Consider the following 22660-nt stretch of genomic DNA (forward strand, 5'->3'; position numbering starts at 1 on the left):
AATACTCTAAATGATTACTTATTCGTCATCTTTGTTTCTACATCTCTCGGGTCTAGTATTTAGTTTATAGTTTTCTTAATTAGTAATTAAAACTTTATTAATTTTTTAGAGTTAAAACTCATTAGGTATATGATAAATAATGTAGTATCATCAGCCAACTTACCCGCACTATATATACGCATGATAGGTACCCTTATCTGTAAACTAACCAGTTTAATATTTTTTTTTAGGTCTTTTACCTTTTAAAAGTATTCTACATATACATCTATTTTATACTACCTATTCGAGCACTTGAACAAGATCATAAGTTAAATTATAATTCCAATTAAAACAAAACAGGCATTGAAACGTGCAATGTGACTAATTTATTAATGTTTTATTGATGGCATCATTTAAGTGAAAATATGCTTATAGAATAAACACTTTTAAAACAAAGACAAAAAACAAATCGGTGACATTATTTCATACCGACTGGGCAGGCAGGCACACTCACGTTGAATTGAATCCCTGAAAACCACCTGTCGCCGTTATCATTCCGATCGAGCATATTCGCACACCGATCTAATGCTGTTACAGGTCCTTTTAATACGTCTCTCTTTAACCTAGGCTTCATATTCGCTTCGGTATCCTTCATTTTCATCTCATTTACGCTCTATTCTATTCACTGTGATGTTAGGTTTCATTCATTCCGTGATTATACTTTTAGTTTTATCATTAGATCTGGCCTAATTATGACGTTACGATACGCCTTAATGCTTTTGTTCGAATCACGTTGATTTGCACTCTAATTGCTTCATATGAACAGTGTTAATCGTTCGATTTGAGTTTTGTTCCGTAAATCAATCATAGCAGGTCTTACATATGCTCATAAGAATCATAATATGTGTTGACTGACTTAAATTGTTAGTTCAGGTTAACAATTGCTTCATTTCTAGGGTTTGAATGCTGCATTATTAGACAGTTAGTTTATCTGTAGGTATAACAGTTGTACATTTCAAAAGTGATGATATAAGTGCAAAGCAATATATTGATTTGGTTAGGACATATACATATACGTTTGTATGATTATTAGATCTGAAGGAATTTGAAATTACTAAATGGTTTAATACTTTTTTTGGAATCATGTTGTAATATGTAGTAATTGCATAATATGTGAACAGTTTTAATTGTTTGATTTGAGTAATTGTTTGAATACTGACAAGATCAATGAAATGTGGATCAAATTGATTTTGATATTTGGTTTGGCATTGTTCATAAGAATCATAATTCATCTTGATTGACTTTAAAGAGCTCAGTTTGAAAATTGCTTGATTTCTAGGGTTTCAAAGCTGCAATATCAAATAGTTTGTTTATTTGCAGATATAAGTATATATCAGTTGATGCTTTTAAAGTGACAGAAACATTACAAAATTGATTGATTGATTTCTAGGGTTTGAATGCTGCAATATCAAATAGTTTGTTTATCTGCAGATATAGTGAAACCAACATTTTAAAAGTGATTGATTGATTGATTTCTAGGGTTTGAACGCTGTAATATTATATAGTTTGTTTATCTTGCATGTATAACAGTTGATGATTCTAATACTGAAAGAAACATATTAAAAATGATGATATAAGTACAACATATTGATTTGGTGAGAACATATACATATACAGTTACATGGCAGATGATATATCAAGCTTTTGGGGGCCAGTCACATCCTCCCATGAATGGTGTGAGAAGAATTATCTGTATTCTTCTTATGTTGCTGAGTTTTATAATACAATATCAAATGTACCGTGCATTCTTTTGGCACTCATTGGTCTTCTAAGCTCGTTAATACAACGTTTCGAGAAGAGATTTAGTGTTCTACACTTATCAAATATGGCACTCGCGATCGGAAGCATGATGTATCATGCTACTCTACAACATGTGTAAGTAAACATTTTTCCATATCTAAAATTTTTTTATGTTGTTTTTTTGGTAGTTGTGAGTTGTGACAACGGGCCCTACCAACAAGGCTACTTTATAAGTCTGTAAACGAACCGAACCGAACCTCAGTGAATTGTGAACCATTTGGTGGGAAGTTCGTGTATTAAATAAACGAACGAACATGAACGAATTGCTTGTTCATTTTAGTTAAAGAAACGGACATGAGAACATGTCTCGTTTGTTTATTATGTTCATGAACGAACGCTGTTCATGTAAATTCGTTTATGTTCGTTTGTTTACGTATGTTCGTATACATTTGTTTAAGTTCGTCCTTTTATAATTTTCATTTAAGGTTTTAACGCCCATTACAATTCTGCTAGTTAACAATTTTTAGGCCCAAAACATTGTTAACATTTACTATTTTCACTTAGTTATGTTCGTTATCTGTGTTCAGTCATGTTTGTTGTGTGCTTATGTTCATGAACATTCATTTATACATTTTACTGACAAATGAACATAAACGAACATGACTACGCATATTTTCTTATTCCACAACCACGCTCAAGGAAGCTCCGTTCGTTTAATTGTTCGTTTTCTATCGATTGCTCAGTAAAAGTGAAAACTCTATTCGTTTAATTATTTGGTTTCGATCGTTTGTTTGGTCAAGTGAAAACTCCATTCTTTTAATTGTTCATTCGTAAAAGTTTGAACGAACGGTCCACATACGTAAACAAACGAGCATGAGTGAACATAGATAAACGTAACGAAGCTAAAACCAATTAAAAGTAAATGTGACTTATTTAAAATAGACTAAATTGTAATGGGAATCAGTAAAGTGAAAACTCTATTTGTTTAATTATTTGTGTTCAATCATTTGTTCGAAAACGATTATATTTGGTTTTAGTTTTATACAGTTTTTCTTTTTTAAGGGTAATTCGTTTCTCCAACAAGTTTATGATAGTTACTAGTAAAATCTTTCATGTTTTAATAAGTTTATGCATGATTTTAGTTTTAAATCTTTAATATCTGTTAAAAAGATTGTTTAACAGAAACATAGTGAACTAATTAAAGCTGACCATGAGAATAATGTTATTTGCAGGCAACAACAAAGTGATGAAACACCAATGGTATGGGAAATACTCCTCTACATCTACATCCTATATTCCCCCGATTGGCACTACCGCAGCACCATGCCCACATTCCTCTTCCTATACGGCATCTCATTCGCTGTTATCCACTCGATTATCCGTTTCGATATCGGTTTCAAATTCCATTATGTCATGCTATGCATATTATGCATCCCTCGCGTTTACAAATACTACATTTACACACAAGACATACCCGCCAAACGCCTTGCAAAGTTTTATATCGCCACCCTTTTGCTCGGTAGTTTATGTTGGCTAGTTGACCGCCTCGGTTGCAGTCAAATATCCACCTGGCGGGTCAACCCACAAGGTCACGCCATGTGGCATGTTTTCATGGGCTTGAACTCTTACTTTGCAAACACGTTCTTGATGTTTTGTAGAGCTCAGCAACGCGGGTGGAGCCCGAAAGTGGTCAAGTTTATGGGAGTTCTTCCTTACGTGAGGATCGAGAAACCGAAGACGGATTAAGACTTGGGATGGTGGTAGATACGGGATCTGTGGGCCTACAAAGATAGAAGGTGACGTGTTATTTTATTTTTATGGACTGATTTGATATTGTTTTGAAGTTGTAGTTTGTGAAAGTAGGATGCTTGCTGGTTGGTATTGTTTAGATTTTATGATATGATTCTTAAGGGTTGTAGTTTTGTTCTAAAAAATTTTGTAGCTTTGTTTTGTTACTTTCATTTAAAAATATTGTATTTTTAAAACTAATCAGTATCTTTTCCTTTTGACATTAAAGCATGGGTGGTATTTCAAACTGATAGCATTGGGCTATTTTCTGTTAATTCAGTTATGAAACACTCCTTAACCTTTTTAAATGGTTAACTGAAGGTTTGATTTGGTTTTGTCTATTAACTCAGTTCGGTTTGGTTTGGCTCAATCGGTTAATTCTGGTACAGTTCGGCTATTGGAGAATATTTAGCCCACCTGGTAAGAGCACCACTTGATGTTTCGGTTTGTTCATTGGATTTTAAAATCATCATAGTTCCCAGATTTTAAAATCATCATAGTACTCAAACATCTTGTATAAAAACTTGAATAGTTGAATGAATGATTGATCTTTTGAGAATTTACGTAACTTTTGAAGTGGTATTAGAGAGGAAGGGACATTCATGGGTATTACTCATGCACTGACCAATCATACATCGTTATTTCATTTCTATCCTCAAATACACATAAATCAAAAAATAACTGAAAACAACTACTCATAAGTATCATATTTTTTTTTTGTTTTTTGTTAAAATTTTAAAATAAATAAAACAATTAAATGTAATTAAAATTAAAATTTCGTTGAGTGAGAAATATTGGAGATGTCTGGAGAGCATTGATGTCGTTGAGTGAGTCGGGCGAACCACAATACGCATGCCAAAACCATAAATCTTGTGGCGCAACCGCTTCAATTGTGAAGGTTGGGTATTTATGATCACCTTTCTTATATTGGCCTCGTAACACTTTGGGACACATCATCCAATCAAGAGATATACAATCGATGCTACCAAACATCCCAGGAATATGATGTTTTTCTTCATGTCGTTTGGTACAAGTTCGCTACATCGTGGCTTGTTGGCCTACGCAATAACTCGTCGTACATGTTAGTCACGGAGTTGGAAAAAAATTGTAGGCATTCTCGCTAAGTCCTTTCGAGCATACATAAATACTTGTCGCCCTCGTCAGGAGTATTACCTGTCACAAGTTGTTTCACGACGCACGTGACGCTTTGTATTGCCGTAAAACTTTTTTTCCTCTTCCCGTCATATCCCACTTGAAACCATGGATATTTGCTTCCACATCACTACCAATTTTTAAGAACAACCGTTTCGACATACGAAATCGGTAACGGAAAACATCGTCATTGTAATTTGGTTCCTCTACAAAATAATCATTCATAAGAACTTCGTTACCTTTTCCGCGATCACGTCGAATGATTTTTTAGAAATGCGTGATGAAGTTGCAGTGTCTTCCTCTTCTGCTTGCTCGATGAGATATTTGAAAAAGCATGTGCTACTATCATTTGAAAAAAAATATCGTTATCAGGATCATTTGGCGGTATTAATATCCCGAGATCATCGTTTGAGAAATTAGCCATTAGGGGTTTGAACGAATAGAAATGGTGAAGGTTGAGTGAATAAAAATGATGAAATATTTGAGTGAATAAAATGGTGAAAAGTTAGTGATATTTAATTATTTATATGTAATAAATTGATTATTAATTGATGTTTTAATTTCTTCATAGGTCTTCAATAGTCATATAAACACACGGTAAACCTTTGCCATAATTTGTAATTTGGCAAACTATCCACATAGTTAGGGGTGGGTTTGCCATATGATAAACAACCCATAAACCTTACCTACACTAGTGTCCTGGCCCCTCTTAGATTCAAATGATCTTACATGATTATATCATTAAGAGTTATTACACGGATCTGGGAAGGTTTTGAGGGTGGTCAATGTGGGCGTCCGGGCGGGAGCATGCTTTTTTCGGGTCCACAAAAATTTCAAAAAATCCAAATAATTATCCTAATTACCTAAACCCTTATAAGCCCATTATTTTTGTTATTCCCAAACACTTTATAGGTCCATTTTTTTAAAATTACCCAAAGACTTATAGGTCCAAAAAAAATATAGTAATGATTAAGACCGATTGTTTTTAGTTAGTTAATAAAAGTTAAATAATATTAAAAAATAAAAGAAAAGAAAAAGAAGAAGTGGGATAACATACAAGCTACAACGCCTTTATATCGATTAGCCCTTTTCAACATCTAATCCCTTCAATCAATCCTCTAACGGCTATTTTGTTAATTGTTATGTTTATTGCTAAAACTTTAATCATCGTTTAAAAAAATAGTTTACATTATTTAGCTCGTTAAGGCTAAAGGACATATTTTTTTTGAGCTTGGGCGGGACATGCCAATTTTTAGGGATTGACACGGATGTTTATCTAGTTAGATTAAATTATGGTTAAACCATCTAGAAATTTTATTATGTATTTTTTTTCTAAATTAACATATTGTTTATTATGATAAGTGTTATATAACAGTCATATTCTTTAAGCCGACCGACCTGAAAAATTTAACGTTTGGTCGTGTAAAAAACACGAAATTAGAAAACAAATAAACTAGAAGAAAATAAAATGAGAAATAAAGATAAGGAGAGGACAACATCTAGAGAGAGAAAGAAGCAAACATCCATATAGAGAGAGAAACATAAATACACTACAGAGAGAGAGAGAGGGAGGTTATCAGTTTTCATTTTCACAGAGAGAGTAAAATTGAGCATAATATTATTATTACTATTATTATAATTTAATATTTAATAATAATAATACATGTAGAAAGAAGGCAATAGTCATGGTGTCGGACCAAGAAATAGCCAAAGGAGTGGAGATCCTTCTGAGTCAGTCTCACCCCAAATCTTTCACTTCCTTAAGCGACGTCGTTCAACAACTGGGTGAAAAGCTAGGGTTTGATTTATCCCACAAAGCCCTCTTTATTCGAGACCAAATTAATCTCCATATCTTCCGATCACAATCACAATCTCAATCTCAATACCACCAACCACCACCACCGCCGTTGTCAAAAGACCCTTTTGCCCTTCTACATCAAAACTACCGGTTTTCCTCTCCGCCTCAGTTTCATAATAATACCCACTTCGCTATTCAACAGCAGCCGCAGCAGCGGCAACGGCACCCGGTGGAGGTTGATTTTGGTAAATCTGCACCGCCGCCGGAGGTGAAGGCTGACGGAGGAGTTGTGGGTCAGGGTTCCGCTGGGAAGTCGACTGAGAAGATTAAAAAAGGGTAATTTTGTCGTTTTGTGACTTCATTTTTGAATCAATTTGTTTTAGGGTTTTGAATTGGGGCAAAATTTGGTTAATTGATATTGTTGTTGGCTGGAAAAAGGGTAATTTTGTCATTTTATCAACTGATTTTGTGAATTTGTTATGGGTTTTTCAAAATTAGGGTTTTTGATTTGGGGAAAAATTTGCTTGATTTTTGATATTTTGAATGAATTTTTTTGGTTTTTTGAAAATTAGGGTTTATAATTGGGTATTTGATATTTTGAATGATTCATGTTAACTAACCAATGAATGTGCTTGATTGATAGTACATGACTGTTTCTTCAACAGTGCTTCTGTGTAGATATTTATGACACTTTGTACTTCAAAAATAAAATGAAATTGTAAATATAATTTAAGGGGCTTCTTTTGTTCATTCCTATCTTTGCAATGAATATATTGTAATACAGTTAAATGACTAGTTTTCTTTAAGTTAAGTATATGCAAGAAAGATTATGGTTTTTGATGGTCTTAATTGTTTAAGACGTAAAGTTTAGACCTTTCACACACACGCACAAAATGTATATATTCTTCAAGGGTAGGGTTAACGTTAATGTAAAAACAAATTTATCATACAGAACATACAAAGTGAACTAGAAAATTGCATGGGGGCTTTTCGTTTACCTTTTTTAGAGCAATTATGCTACAAGAAAAATACAGTATAGTAATAATAACTAGGCTACACTTCACAAGTAGTGTAATTATTATCACTCTGGTTCATTTTGTTGTAGTGTAATTACAGAGTAATTACGAAAATACCACCGTGTTTCTTTTCTTTCTTTGATTTGTATGCTTCACACGGAAAAGTTGGTTTGTATTTGAACCAAAATGTAAGCATTCAAGTATTTGTTGTGTCAACACATTTAACATTCTCTTGTTTTCATGTCATCTCAGGGGTCATACAGGAACCAAAAGAAGAGGCGGGCCTGGTGGGCTAAACAAACTATGTGGCATTACACCCGAGCTTCAAGTTATTGTTGGCAAGTCAGCACTATCAAGAACCGATGTATGATTCACAGTTTGAGTAACATGTGCTTTTTACGGTCATATATTATTATGAACTAATGGTATTACATATGATGTTAGACTGTGAAGCAGTTATGGGCATACATTAAGAAAAACAACCTCCAAGATCCCGGGAACAAAAGAAAGATTATTTGTGATGATGCATTGCGTGTTGTATTTGAAACCGATTGCACTGACATGTTCAAGATGAATAAGTTGCTTGCTAAACATATCATCCGACTCGAGCCCACAAGTATGTAAAACGAGGACATTAATTAATCATCATATATTTTATAATTTGTGGGATTTACAAAATAAAATTTGATAGTTGCAGAAGAATCGTCTCAGAAAAGGTCAAAAGTCAACGACCCTGAAGCTGAAAGTCAAGAAAATGTTCCTCGTCAAGTTATAATATCGGATGCGCTTGCAAACTGTTTGGATATTGGTGAAAAAGAGATGTCCCAGTCAGAAGCTCTGAGACTTGTTTGGGAGTATATAAAAGTCAACAATCTTGAGGTTTGACCTTTATGTTTTATCTGTAACATGTCAAATTAGTATAATAATAAGAGAAAATTGCACAAATGGTCCCTGTGGTTTGGCCATATTGCAAGTTTGGTCCCCAAGTTTTAATATTTTAACATGCTCAAACCATAGGGACCATTTGTGCAATATTCTTTAAAGAGAATGTAGCTTGAAAGGAACAAGTCAAATGGGTTGAAAGTCAACCAAAGGTAATAAACTTTTGTAATCATAGGATTATAATAAATTATTTTTTAACATAAAGTGTTATACAAAAGCTATACCTGGTTTGACCAAAACACAAAATAATTTTAGATTTAAAGATTGTTAAATAAGGAATTGTTGCTATCAAAGTTTGGTGGGCTTTTAGCAAAAGAAGGGACGTTTGGTGGGTGTTTAATTATTTGTAGTTAATATACACGATTATATCGTTTTCCTTTTTTTTTGTTTTTGTATATAGGCGTGTAAATAGACAGCACAGACACAAACGAGGTTTGTTTGTGGTCGTTCTTTTAACTTTAAACGAACAAGGATACACTTAAACCAACTGATTTGTTTCGTTCATGTTTGTTCGTTAAGAAAATGAACGTGCATGTGCTAGTTTACTTTCGTTTGTTGACATTATAAACGACCAATTTACAAACATAAACAAACTGAAGTAAAAATAAACACAAGCTGACACCAATTAAAAGTAAAAGTGAGCACCCAAATTGAAGTTTAGAAAGTACAATAATTATTCTTACATCCAAATTATTGTTTCTAGAATGTGTTTTAATGGTTTCAAAATATGAAATCTCTTTGATATGAAATTAGTAACAGTCATAAAGAATTTACATGAACATTTAAACAAACGGTCATAACAAATGGTTCGCTTAACGTTGAGTTTGTTTAAATGCCTGTGTGTATATAAGTAATGCAAATAAGCAGCCTTATATAGTTTGCATTTGTATTTTTAATCTGGTTGTGTTTAATAATAGGATCCTCAAAATTCGGTGATGATTCTATGTGATGAAAAACTAAGAGAACTATTTGGATGTGAAAGTATCTCTGCAATGGGAATACCCGAGTTGGTGATTCGACATCATTTAACCAAGCAGTAATTTAATCAACTTACATCAACTGGTGCGTATTTCAGCTCTTTAAACTATTGCTTAATGAAATCACATATGAATGTCTTTACATGATTAACGATTATGGGGGTGTTTGGTGTAATGTCAAGGTACTGGTTGCCTAAAATTGTTATAACCAGGTTTTATTGCTTGGATTAATAGATTTTACACATCCAAACACCCCCTCTATGTGATGCATGTGAAGCCAAACAATATTTGTATTAATCTTTTTATGTTTATTATTTTTTTTTCAGATATACAGTCTAATATAGTTTTATGGTGTGTCTGACTGTGAAGGAAGTGGTAGGGTGTTTTTTCCTAATGTTGTTAGTGTTTTATGGTTGTGCTGATTGCTGACGTGGTTAGTCGGTAATAGATGTAATTGGAGTTGCAACTTGATTTTATATAAAATATGTCCATGGTTTCGGTTTTCCTATGTTATGTTTAGGTGTGCCCCGTTTGTAAATGCCTAACCTTGGACAGAATGTAGTTTGACTAGTTTTTAATGGAAAGGTTATTAGAATCTTGTGTGATTGCTTTAGTTTGGTTTTAATTTTTTTTCTTTTGCTAGAAAGCCATATGTATGATACAATGATGGATGATGATAATTCTGATCGTTCATGATGTAGATGCTACTACTCTTATTATAAGAATGTGTGGGATAATTGTTCTTCCTTTTCAAGTTGTGGTCTTGTTGGAAATTAGCATATTAAGTAAGCAATGATAAGTTGAAAGAGACTTATGCATCACATCCTTGCTTTTAGAAAAACTCACAACCAAAGAGTGGTTAGAGGTCAACTTAAATGGCCTGAAGCAACTTGACAAGAGCCAAACCTGTTTTTCCTTTTTGTTTTCTTCGGCTACGCATAAAGTTTTTCGCTAGATAAGAAATAGGACACTTCATGTTTTATGTTTATAACAAGTTCATGAGGAGCATTTAGTTTCTGCTGCTACTAAACCCCGCATAGCTAGACTTGAATCCTGAAGACAAAGCTAGAAAAGACTGTTTGCTTGGATTGTTTTTGGTGATCATATGAAGTTATTCATCTCCCGAACCTGGCATTGAATTGGCTACACGATTATGAACCGTGGGGTGTGATGATAAAGCCTCCAAACCATCCTACAATGTTCAAGGAGTAAGGATCAAATCAGATCTTACACGTAAATTCTGATTATCGTAATACCGGTTCTGATAATATTTATAGTGGTACCGATGTTGTTCGGTCGACATCGGTTCGGCTCGTCACGTTAGTGTTAAACCCAAAACATAAAGTTGTGATATGCCCAAAAGGATATCGACATGTGCTTTATATCAATTGAAAGCCTTAACAACGAATACCCATACCAATTTTGATAATGCATATAACTATTGGTGTTTGGTTGAAGTCAATTTTGATAATGCATATAACTATTGGTGTTTGGTTGAAGTCAGTTTGGTTTGTGATGGTATCTGCACTTTGTAACATCCCGAAATTTCTAAAAATAATATTTAATATATTATTTATGATGGAAAAGTTTACTTGACTTAGTAGAGAATTAATAAAATAATAAGGATGAAAGGATAAGTAGGCTAATTAGATGGAGTTAATTATGGACCAAAAAGGAAAGATGGGCCTTAGGTCCATGGGCTTAAGGGAGTATAAATACCCCTTAAAACCCTAATCCTTTCCATTTTCATACATCTCTACACCATAGCCTCCACCATCAAAACACACACTTAACCCAATTCCCGTTTTTGAGAAAACCACCCAAAATGACACAAAGATTCCCGGAGATCAAGCCGTCGGATCGGTCCCAAATTTTAACTGAGTGTTCACGGTATATAAATGAAGATTCCCACCGATTAGATCTTCGATCAGAGGTCGGGAAGTACGGTTTTTATCTGAAAACCCGTAGCAGTTCAAAATGAGGATTTCCGGCCACTGTTTCACTATTCCGGCCACTGTTTCACTATTCCGGCGACTGTAGCGGCGGTTTCCGGCGAAGTTGAGCTGACGGGTTTGTGTATCGGGACGAGACGGTTCCGTGGCCGCTTGAATCACTCAAATCGGAGTTTGTTTGATATGGTTTTGAGCATCTCGAGTGATTTCAAATAAAATCGCAAATGTACGTTTTTGTTAAAAAGGTTTACTTTTCATGAACGGATTTACATGAAAATTGGTAGGATGATAGATCGGGTCTAGACAAATCGTAAAGTTGCAAACTTGATGATTAAAATGGACTTAACGAACTCATGACTATGTACGGCTCGCTTAAAATAAACCTTAGATCTAGTATTGAACGTTTTTAGATTAAAGGTCCCAACTTTATACTTTTTCGGGCCGAGTTTTACCCGGAATCGATCATGGGAATGTTAACGGGGTTGGTTAAAATCATATCAAGGGGTTACACGTTAAAATGAAGATGATCACGGGGGTTAAGGACGAACAGTAGCCGATGCTGGGCAACTTCGCCTGCGGCTAAGTTCGCCTGCAGCCAAGTTCGCCAAGATAACTTCGCCTTAACCCAATTTAAGTTCGCTTGCAGCCAAGTTCGTCTAGGTAACTTCGCCTGCAGCTGAGTTTGTCCGCAGATAAGTTCGCCATGCTAAGTTCGCTTAAGATATAAGTTCGCTTAATATGATAAGTTCGCTTAATATATATAAGTTCGCTTAATATATATAAGTTCGCTTAATATAATAAGTTCGCTTATGTCCAAGTTCGCTTATACCCGGATACATGGTGACTTGTATATGTAGACTTATATGTGTACACACATGATGGTATGCATTGTAAGGACTAAGAGAGATGAAACACATTAAAGTTAAGATAAAGAGGAAAACCATAAAAACGATAAGTAAAAGTAAGCTAATACTAGGCCACCAGATTAGATCAGGCGAGTATTGATACGTGTAACTTATACAGTCAGCCGAGCTCAGTTAAAGAAGGGATTTACAACTATCGGAGGAGGAAGCAAAGTTCAGGTGAGTTTCTAGCCCCATTCCTTGTTATGTTTTCGGGGCTGTGTGCATACTCGATGTGTTGTTAATACATTTATCCTAAGTGATAAGTGTATGCCATATGTGATATATGTGATGGATATGAATGATTGCTTGTCGGTACGTGAACGATCTTCGGATATTGCACGTATCGACAAGGGGTATGGTTGTTAAATGAATGATGTAAAGAACGCCTAGAGTGTTCTTATGCTATAATGTAATTATTATATATGTGAAGTATGTGTATACAGGTACACGAATGGTATGTGAGTTCTACGTTCGACATGGTAAGTTAGGATGGCAAATCCCTCTAGCTTTTGTCGGACATAGACTCGGCTGGTGATGGCGTAGTTAAGGACTGCGGGCCTTATACGTAATGTAGATGATAGATGTAAACGTAGATAGGGACGGTGGGCCTTATACGTGTTACAGATAATAGACGACAACGTAGTTAAGGACCGCGGGCCTTATACGTAAAGTAGACGATAGATGTAAACGTAGATAGGGACGGTGGGCCTTATACGTGTTACAGATAATAGACGACAACGTAGTTAAGGACTGCGGACCTTATACGTATTATAGATAGGCATCAGCATAGGAAAGGACTGTGGACCTTATACGTGCTGTATTTGTATTGTGGTAGCATAGGGGAGGACTGCGGACCTCGTACGTGCTATGGTTTAGGTTGCAACATAGGGAAGGACCGTGGACCTTGTACGTGTTGTGGATGTAGGATGGTATAGGGAAGGACTGCGGACCTTGCACGTATCATAAATGGTGAACATAGGTAAGGACTGCGGACCTTTTACGTGTTCACGACCTTGAGTACAGGTATAGACGGCGGACTATGAACGTACTCTCGGTAGACTGAGGTTAGTGATTGTAGATATGTATGAATGTATGGTAGTAAGTATGTATGTAGAACAGAAGGGTAACTAGTTAAGTATGGATATGTATCTTCGGATATGTATGTATGTGTATGTATTGTATGGCGTCCGATTAACTAGAACTCACTCAGCGTAGCTGACTTTTAGTATGCACGCAGGTGAGTAGAATGAGACAGCTAGCTTGAGCGGGCACATGGTGGGCGAATAGGAGACTGGCATCTGAAGACTCAAGATGTTTTAATGTAATTGAAGTTTATTTTGAAAGACAAGAATGTTTAATTAAGGCAAGTTTTGGATTGCTCTAACGTTTCATGAAAGTTTTTATATTCCGCGAAAGTTTTAATGAACTCTGATTTGTAAGAACTGTGTTTATGAGTAAATCCGACGCTAAAGTAGGGCTACCGAGTTCGGGGCCTTACAAGTTGGTATCAGAGCATAAGTTCGAGAGATTTAAGCATCCTACATGCTTAGACTCGAACAGAGAATGGGATTTAAAATGAGAAAGAAAGAAGATGCCAGTTCAAGATAGCCATGTGTCACTCAAGCAAGCTCAGTAAAGGTAAAGTGTATGGTAAATGGTGTATGTTAATATTGGCTTATTTGTTAAATGAAGAATGAGTGCAGGTTAGGGATATGATTAATTGATCTTAACTGATTAACTGTTTAAGAGTATAAACAAGCACAAGTGAAATCATGAAGGGAAGTATGTAGAACCTGAGGAGTAACGCAAATAGTTAATTACACTTGATCAACGTCATTAACTACTTACCTTACGAATCACGTGCTAAATAATTCCTAGAGTGATAACATTTGTGTTTCCTTAGAGATAAGATAGATGACTGTTACAAAAGAGGCGGACACGAGAAGAATATGAGGCAGAGCGATATACGAAAACAACATGACTCCAACTGCAAAAAGTAATGAAGAAGTCACGCTTGGAGCTTGTAGTCAGATATGCTAAGAGAGTTGCCAAATTGTCACAAAAGCATCAAAGGAAGCCCTTGGAAAGACGAGACGAGACTTGAGACATCGAGAGCCTCATGGACAAGCTACCTTAATAGCTAGAACACATGATCACCACCCGATGACTGCAAGTCAGGAGTAAGGAGAATGACCCAGGAAGCAAAGACGATTCAATAAAGTGCGTGAATATAAGAAGTGTTCCTTTTACAAGGAATAAGTTAGGTTTCGGGGACGAAACCTCTTTAAGGAGGGAAGACTTGTAATATCCCGAAATTTCTAAAAATAATATTTAATATATTATTTATGATGGAAAAGTTTACTTGACTTAGTAGAGAATTAATAAAATAATAAGGATGAAAGGATAAGTAGGCTAATTAAATGGAGTTAATTATGGACCAAAAAGGAAAGATGGGCCTTAGGTCCATGGGCTTAAGGGAGTATAAATACCCCTTAAAACCCTAATCCTTTCCATTTTCATACATCTCTAGTATGCACGCAGGTGAGTAGAATGAGACAGCTAGCTTGAGCGGGCACATGGTGGGCGAATAGGAGACTGGCATCTGAAGACTCAAGATGTTTTAATGTAATTGACGTTTATTTTGAAAGACAAGAATGTTTAATTAAGGAAAGTTTTGGATTGCTGTAATGTTTCATGAAAGTTTTTATATTCCGCGAAAGTTTTAATGAACTCTGATTTGTAAGAACTGTGTTTATGAGTAAATCCGACGCTAAAGTAGGGCTACCGGGTTCGGGGCCTTACACACTTATATGATCCACGATACCAAAAAAAATACTCTATTTTGAATACAACTAGTTTTCAACAAAATTTACAGCGAATGTCGAAAAAAAGTAAACAAAAGTGCGCACTCAACTATTTTTTTAAGTTAACAAACACAAGTTACTACAAAATAATTAATTGAATAATAAAGAATTGTGTTAATGCCGTATATTAAAATGGTGAAAATAAATTTTAAATATATATATATATATATATATTGGAGTGAAGTTGTAAATTGTAGTATAACAAGTTGAAGAACTTGAACTTGGTTCGTGAATAAACCCATATGTCGACGCCGGTTCTCGTAGGAAACCCTTAAAACCGCTCATTGAGGCGAGGATGTGGCGGGAACTCAGGTAATATCGGTTTTCGGTTCGTAACAACAAAAGTCTAAAAGTTATGTGACTAAAGTTGAAAGTTTAAAAGTTTTAATGTGTAAAAGTTTGTAGCCAATGTTAAAAGTCTAAAAGTTTTGTGATCAAAGTTGAAAGATGAAAAATCTTGATGTATAAAAAATATAAAACTCTGGTGACCAAGGTTAAAATAATAAAACTTTACATGCTAATAGTCTTGATGTATAAAACTATAAAACTTCGGTGGCCAAATTTATAAGATTAATGGCCTAATTACTAATGGGAATGAAATGTGGTTAATCATGATTTTTAGCTAGAGCTGCAAATCGTAATCAGTTAATTGAAACCAAATCGTAAGTGAACCGGCTAATAACCTATATAGGGGAAAATAAAAAGCAGCTACTTACCGATGATTTGAAACCAATTATAGATTTTCACAGGTTAATACAATCAGTTTTAATAAGGTTACTTATAAATAGTTAAGGTTAATTTCAACAGCTTATTATCTTATAAATAGTTAAGGTTAATTTCAACAGCTTATTATCCGTTAATTAGTTAGTAGCCGAACCAAACTGGTTACATAGGCTAGTGCTTTTTCACTTAAAAATCGGTTAGAAACCGTAAACGGTTATTGACAATAACTAGTTTTGACTGTTTGATCAATAACTAGTTACCATTAGTAACCAATATTCTAAAAACCAATTAACTAGTATTTGCGCTCTACTTGTAGTTACCATGCAGTTGGATAATCATCGGCAGGTACGAGTCTAATAAATCTATCAAAGATTGAGGGTATATTCACCTGTTTTAACTCAAAACTTTCACTCCCAACATTTTGGAAAATTGTACGTGAATAATCTAAACTATTAGATATTGGTCAATATTAATCCCAACTAACAATGTGATGCTAGCAATCTCATCTTTAAATTTTATTACCATTAACAATTCCTGTCTAAAAAATTGTTAACCCCGTTAACTTTTGATGACGTTACGTATGTGACTTGGATTTTTTTCAATTTATAATTGACAGAATTACAAATTTTGTCCTTTAAAATAAGACGAATTACGGTTCGTGTCCTTTTCTAAGTTTCCTTGCAGGCGGTGTACTTTAAACTTTTTTTTTCTACACGTTATGTCCTTTACGCTAACTGGGTTAGAAAAACTCAGTTAAATGCCCTCACGTGAGGCGCATGTGAGGGCATTTTTGTCTTTTCACCTGTACCTGCAAACACCATCATCAATCACCATCATCAATCTCACCAACCAATTCTCCATCACAGGCTAAGAAAAATCCACCCTAAACACCCCCGCCGGACTCACCACCACCACCACCGGAATCAATAGCCATGAGTGGTGGCCGGAAAACCGACTGTAGCCGCTGCTGTACACCCCCTAAACACCCCCGCCGTAGATGCTGCCGTACTGGCGGCCGGAAAAACCTACTGTGACCACCATCGTAGGATTCAGATCTTAACCCAACCCTCAATCACTAGTTTAACAACCTAGCTTCCGGTGGGGTCCAGATTTTGAACCAACTGTTCATCACCTCTAGTACATGGAATGGTTGTTGGTTTATTGAATTTATGTGTTTATAAGCAGCTAGGGTCTGATGGTTACTAGCAGTGGCCGGTGGAGAAGCGGATTTGGGGGTAGGTGAACAGTGACCGCACCGGCGACGACAGTGGTCTTGGTGGGTTTTTTCAATCTTCTTGTGTGGACTTTGTTACCTTCTCACCATTTACTCTTCCCTTTGTTTAATTTACCAGCATCTAACAACCCGGAGCCATACAATCTCGCCGGAAAAAAAGCCCCAAATTTCAAACCCTAGTTCCGATTAAGCGGAACCCTAGTGACAAATCTACAGAATTCACAACCTTTAACAGAAAAAAACAAAATCAAACAACAAAAACCATTGTGATTTGTTTGGAAATTTGTTGTCTTGAATCCAAAAGGGTTTATTTTCTTGAATCTATTATGATGTTGGTTTTGTACTGTGTTTGTATTCAGTATGTTGCTCTTGAGAAAGGTTTGCAAGATGATGAGATTGAAGTGCTGGTGGTGAAAGGGGATCATTTTGACAATTCAATTCAAGGTGTTTGCAGGTGATTGAAGGAGGTTTTGCAGGTGATAGTATTTAGTTAAGCAAAACAATTCAAGGAGGTTTTGCAGGTGATTGATGATGGTGATTGATGATGGTGTTTGCAGGTACAGGTGAAAAGACAAAAATGCCCTCACATGCGCCTCACGTGAGGGCATTTAACTGAGTTTTTCTAACCCAGTTAGCGTAAAGGACATAACGTGTAGAAAAAAAAAGTTTAAAGTACACCGCCTGCAAGGAAACTTAGAAAAGGACACGAACCGTAATTCGTCTTATTTTAAAGGACAAAATTTGTAATTCTAATTAATTACACGAAAGGTCCGTATAGTTTATACAAATTATACGTTTGGTACACTGTTTTTTCGTTTATTACACTTTAAGCACTACATGTTTAAGCAAGTAGTATAAGTGTATAACTAGTCCGAGCTTACATTTTTAAGTTTATGACATTAATGGCTAATATATTTGGAAATGACAAACATCACTAACGAAATGGGAGAATTAACCAAATATCACTAAACAAACTGAAATTTGAGAATTTGCCCAACCACCCTTCACTTTCTTCATCTGACCAGCACCACCGTCAGCCTCCCGTCTCCGGTGACCACCGTCACTTGCCGGAAAATCTCTATCTTGGTTTTTGGTTTGCTTTACCAGCACCATGCAAAATTTTTCGGCCAGAACCTGCAACCGTCACACACCGTCGGCGGCCACTACCACGACCTCCTAAACTCATTTCAGATCTGTTCTTTAATAAACGAGTTTCAGATATGCAAAAATCGATTTGCATCCATCGGAACTCACACCACAGTCGCCACCAGGGTTCACCGCAAAGGTACGACGGTGTTTATGGCCGAAATAATGATCTAGGGTTTTCGATGGGAGATTGGAAGGTCGGTGAGGGTAGTTTACCTGGAAACTCGAACAGCGAGAGAGAAAGATAACAGTGGTAGTTTGATGACAACACGACATGGCGGCGGCGGGGTCACGACGACAGTAGTGGCGGTGGTTGCCGGCGGTGGAGGAGGTGGTTTCCTGGTGGTATTCAAGAGAGAGAGAGAGAGAAAGAAAGAGGTGGGGGGTTAAGGGTATTTTTGTCATTTTCCCAAAAATAGCATAAAATTTAACCAAAGTGTGCGCTCGGACTAAATATGTTACTTGCTTAAAAATATCGTGTTTAAAGCGTAATAAAACCAAAACTATGTATCAAACTTATAATTTGTGTAAAACACAGGGATCATTCGTGTAGTTATATTTCTATAAATTATAGACTAAAAAATCCTAGTCCATGTCATACGCCATATCATCAGAAGTTAACTGAGTTAACAATTTGTTAGACTAGGATTGTTGATGGTAACAAAATTTAAAGATGGGATTGCTAGCATTCACATTGTTAGTTAGGATTAATATTGGTCAATATCTAATAGTTTAGATTATACATGTCCAATTTTCCCAACATTTTTAACACACAACATACAACAACGTTACCAAAAACAATCCTAATTATAAAATCACTAATTTTTTTATGCCAATAATTTCACCTATAAAGTCTGCCCTCTTTTTACACTACTTATTTAATTTTTAGTTACCTCACATCGAATTAACTAAAGGATTAGTTAGTTAATGACTTTATGCTTATACGACGTTAACATAATCATGGTTATAAAAATCCCGACTAGACGGTAGGCGTCTATTAATCCTAGTCGCTACCCGCCGATTAGTGTTGCCGACTAATCGCTATTTGGTCAAATCATTCTGAACGGAAATTTTATATACAAAATATGGTGTGTATGTGTGTATATATACGTGTATTTGAATAATTACAGGTAAATTCTCGGGTTTTAGTTAACGCTCTAAGTTAAAGGTAATTGTTAGGGCTTAACGAAAGACCGGCGTGAGTCTCAATTAATATAACGGCCGCATAGATAACCACACAAATATCAACAAACAGATCATCGTCGTAAAGACCAATGGCAGAGGAACTGGTATTGGACACAGCAATCAGAGACTGGGTGCTAATACCCTTATCAGTAGTCATGGTTCTCATCGGCATCCTCCGATACTTCGTCTCCAAGCTCATGCGTACTTCCCAATTGCCCGATTCCAAAATCGTCAAAGAAGGGTGGGCTACTTTTTTAATTACTTCAATTTTCCAATTCAATCACCTATATCCAGTTACTGAATCCGATTTTATTATTGATTTTAGGCAGCTTATCATTAGGGCTCGAAATCTACGTGCAACTGCTAATTTCATTCCTCTTAAGGCCTTTCGTGCCCGGAAAGTCTATTATACCAATGAGGTTTCTGTCTTTTCATTTCAATTGCAATTGTTATGCTTTTAGTCAACCCCAACCACATGACCCGAAAAAGTTGCACAAAAATTGAGGGATTCAGGGTTTTTGGTTGCAAATTGTTTTTATTTTTAGTAAAGTTAGGTTATTTGTGTTTGAAAAGTTCCTATGCATGATTGGCGTGTTACGCTACAAGTTTTTATAAAATTATAATGTTTTTATGGATTTCGCTGCCCGAGTTCCTTTTGATATCATAAGAATGCTGAAATATTTCAAGTATAAGTCTAGGGTTGTAGATGAGCAAGCTGAGCCCAATCTTGGCTTGCTTACCTTAGGAGACATTGAGCTCGTTTACTGTTTATTAGTTAATCTATGTACATTTATAATTATTATATATATATATATATATATAAAATTTAATTATTTTTATCGTAATTTTGTTTTATGTATAATAAAATAATTGTAAAAGTATGTATATACGATAATAAAAAAAAGTTATATAAATAATAGGGGCTTGCTTGTTAAACAAGCTTATATTTATGCTTGAGCTAATTTAAGCTCGGTTCGATTCTAGCTTTTAGCGGATCTCGATTAGATCACAAGCAGCTTGGCTTGTTTACACCCATAAGTATAACTACTGTTTTACATGTTTGCAATATAAAGAAAAGGTTCCAAACATTTGAGTGTTTGGCCTACAGCAACCCATATATTTAGTTTGGACCAATTAATATGCAGAAATAAATCTCCTTCTATCATGAATTTGTTAAAATACAAAGTAATGCATGGAAATTCATATGACATTGATTCTATATTTGCAGGAAAACGGTTTACTTCATGTTCCCAAGGGTCAAGCTCAGAATCCACAGGCACAAATGTTCTCTGATCCAAACATGGCTATGGATATGATGAAGAAGAATCTTTCGATGATCATACCACAGGCATGTTCTTTTACATCGTTAAATCAATATCTTTCACGGTTTTCGTGTATATAAAACCTAATTCACCCCTACCCTCCTACTTGAACAGACTCTCACTTTTGCATGGGTTAACTTCTTCTTTTCTGGGTTTGTAGCAGGTAAGCTTCGTTTTTGTTTCTGTATTACGTTTAACATGCAATTACAACCGATTGTGATTTACGTGTTTGTTTGTTATCCAGCAAAGATACCTTTTCCATTAACTCAGAGGTTTAGATCCATGTTACAGAACGGCATTGATTTGAGTACTGTTGACATCAGCTACGTTAGCAGTCGATCTTGGTATGCCATTACATATTAATAAAGTTTGCTTTTTTGTTGAAAATAACATGCCCCATTTTTAAATGTTGTGTTTATCAGGTACTTTCTTAATCTGTTTGGATTGAGAGGCTTGTTTAGTCTCATTCTTGGAGAGGAAAACGGTTAGTATGTTCTTCGTATTCCTAATTTCTTATTAGTTAATACGGTGTTGGACTCTTTTCAGTTATTATTTACCCTTTTTTTGCAATTATTTAACAATGCAGCCACAGATGATACGCAGCGGATGATGCAAATGAGTGGATTTGGTTTTGATCCATCAAAGGTATACATACATATATGAATGTTTCTGTATACAAATATAGTAATGAGCCTCGATGGGGTTGTGGGTTAAGTTTGATCTCTAACATGGGTAAAACAAAAAACTTTAGCTAAAATTGGTACGGGTCATATAAGCTACTGATATTAAAACAGGTCAAATAAGTGAGACTGGTCGAAAAATGTTGAAAATGTATTTTTAAGTCAAAACAACCTGCTTAAACGTTTTATTCAAAAACTTGCATTATTACCGTAATAACTTATACTTCCTAATCATATTAAACACAAACCGAAATAACCAAACACAAATGGTTTTGTCTTAATTTGCATGTAATAAAACCAAAGAAACCGAACTGGACCGAATTTTTGAATTTTCATGTTTAATTTGAGTGTTAAGAATTTAATAAATAGCGGAACCTATATAATTTGTGGCCCATATGGTAAAACCCAAACCGAAACCCCCAAAAACGAAATGAACGATTTTCAAAAAGCTCAAAAACCAAATTTTTGGTTTGACCCTAAGACCCAAACCGGCACATGCACACCCATCATATAGGTTTTATTTTATCATGACGGTTTTTTTTTTTTAATGTCAAATTAGATTTAGTTTTAGTTCCATGAATACAAGTTTAGTTTTATAGGCAGAAACCCATTGCATTATTAATTTATTATGTATAACAAATGAATGAAATTTAATGTTGATTTATTATTTTGACAGAGTTTAGGCGCCGAAAAAGACGGTTTAGATATAGTTCAGCATGATTGGGTCCTACCAACATTTGAGAAGCGAGCCGAAGCTGTTCTCAGAAAACGCCTTAGCAGCTAACTTACCCATGCTGTAATAGTGGTAAGTTATAATTATAGATCTTTTGCTTTTGTATTTGGGACTTTTTATAAGAAACTTATTTGTATTATTAAAATTACTTGATGCTGATCTTAATGCTCACTTTTGGATCAATTCAAATAAGGGACTTCATTTAGACATACTGGTCTTGTTTCAAACTCTTGTAGTTTTGTTGATCTTAAGTTTATGTAATGGCCGTTTTACCCGTAGCGAACACAATTACGATAATTTGTTGAATTCCATTACTGTTAGGATTAGACTGAAAATGTGCACATGCTATGTAGACCATTCATGTAATTAAGTCTATAAACAATCATACATGTTATAAGTTTATATCTACACATTATCAAAACACTAATCCTATATTGTAATCCAAATTTAGAAAAAAACCCATG

At 35.2% G+C, this 22660-nt stretch overlaps 3 protein-coding genes across 3 annotated transcripts; all 3 read left to right on the forward strand.

Annotated features, from left to right (window-relative positions):
• Nucleotides 1-1602: 1602 nt before the first annotated feature.
• On the forward strand, nt 1603-3699 carry LOC143587552 (alkaline ceramidase-like). Its single transcript, XM_077068814.1, has 2 exons — nt 1603-1914; nt 3012-3699. Exons 1-2 carry the CDS (start codon nt 1661-1663, stop codon nt 3523-3525), a joined length of 768 nt encoding a protein of 255 aa, XP_076924929.1. The 5' UTR covers nt 1603-1660; the 3' UTR covers nt 3526-3699.
• A 4287-nt stretch (nt 3700-7986) lies between these two features.
• Nucleotides 7987-9569, forward strand: LOC143587553 (protein TRI1-like). Its single transcript, XM_077068815.1, has 3 exons — nt 7987-8149; nt 8231-8412; nt 9393-9569. The coding sequence occupies exons 1-3, from the start codon at nt 8095-8097 to the stop codon at nt 9513-9515; spliced, it is 360 nt and encodes a 119-aa protein (XP_076924930.1). The 5' UTR covers nt 7987-8094; the 3' UTR covers nt 9516-9569.
• Nucleotides 9570-19550: 9981 nt separating this feature from the next.
• LOC143587555 (uncharacterized) lies at nt 19551-22382 on the forward strand. The gene is made up of 8 exons (XM_077068816.1): nt 19551-19702; nt 19787-19880; nt 20690-20809; nt 20898-20946; nt 21028-21127; nt 21206-21267; nt 21370-21428; nt 22140-22382. The coding sequence occupies exons 1-8, from the start codon at nt 19551-19553 to the stop codon at nt 22245-22247; spliced, it is 744 nt and encodes a 247-aa protein (XP_076924931.1). The 3' UTR covers nt 22248-22382.
• The last annotated feature ends 278 nt before the right edge of the window (nt 22383-22660 follow it).

This window comes from Bidens hawaiensis, unplaced genomic scaffold (genome assembly GCF_021521415.1).
Source record: "Bidens hawaiensis isolate Kalapana, Puna unplaced genomic scaffold, B.hawaiensis_p1.1 tig00035561_1, whole genome shotgun sequence".
Classification (NCBI taxonomy): domain Eukaryota; kingdom Viridiplantae; phylum Streptophyta; class Magnoliopsida; order Asterales; family Asteraceae; genus Bidens; species Bidens hawaiensis.

Excerpts from the sequence above, each read along its gene's own strand:
- LOC143587555 (XM_077068816.1), top strand. The coding sequence starts at position 19,551 with ATGGCAGAGGAACTGGTATTGGACACAGCAATCAGAGACTGGGTGCTA. Across the intron at positions 19,881-20,689 it reads AAGTCTATTATACCAATGAG|GAAAACGGTTTACTTCATGT; the intron begins GTTTCTGTCTTT and ends CTATATTTGCAG. Across the intron at positions 21,429-22,139 it reads TTGGTTTTGATCCATCAAAG|AGTTTAGGCGCCGAAAAAGA; the intron begins GTATACATACAT and ends TTATTTTGACAG.
- LOC143587552 (XM_077068814.1), top strand. The coding sequence starts at position 1,661 with ATGGCAGATGATATATCAAGCTTTTGGGGGCCAGTCACATCCTCCCAT. Across the intron at positions 1,915-3,011 it reads CATGCTACTCTACAACATGT|GCAACAACAAAGTGATGAAA; the intron begins GTAAGTAAACAT and ends TGTTATTTGCAG.
- LOC143587553 (XM_077068815.1), top strand. The coding sequence starts at position 8,095 with ATGTTCAAGATGAATAAGTTGCTTGCTAAACATATCATCCGACTCGAG. Across the intron at positions 8,150-8,230 it reads CATCCGACTCGAGCCCACAA|AAGAATCGTCTCAGAAAAGG; the intron begins GTATGTAAAACG and ends TGATAGTTGCAG. Across the intron at positions 8,413-9,392 it reads TAAAAGTCAACAATCTTGAG|GATCCTCAAAATTCGGTGAT; the intron begins GTTTGACCTTTA and ends GTTTAATAATAG.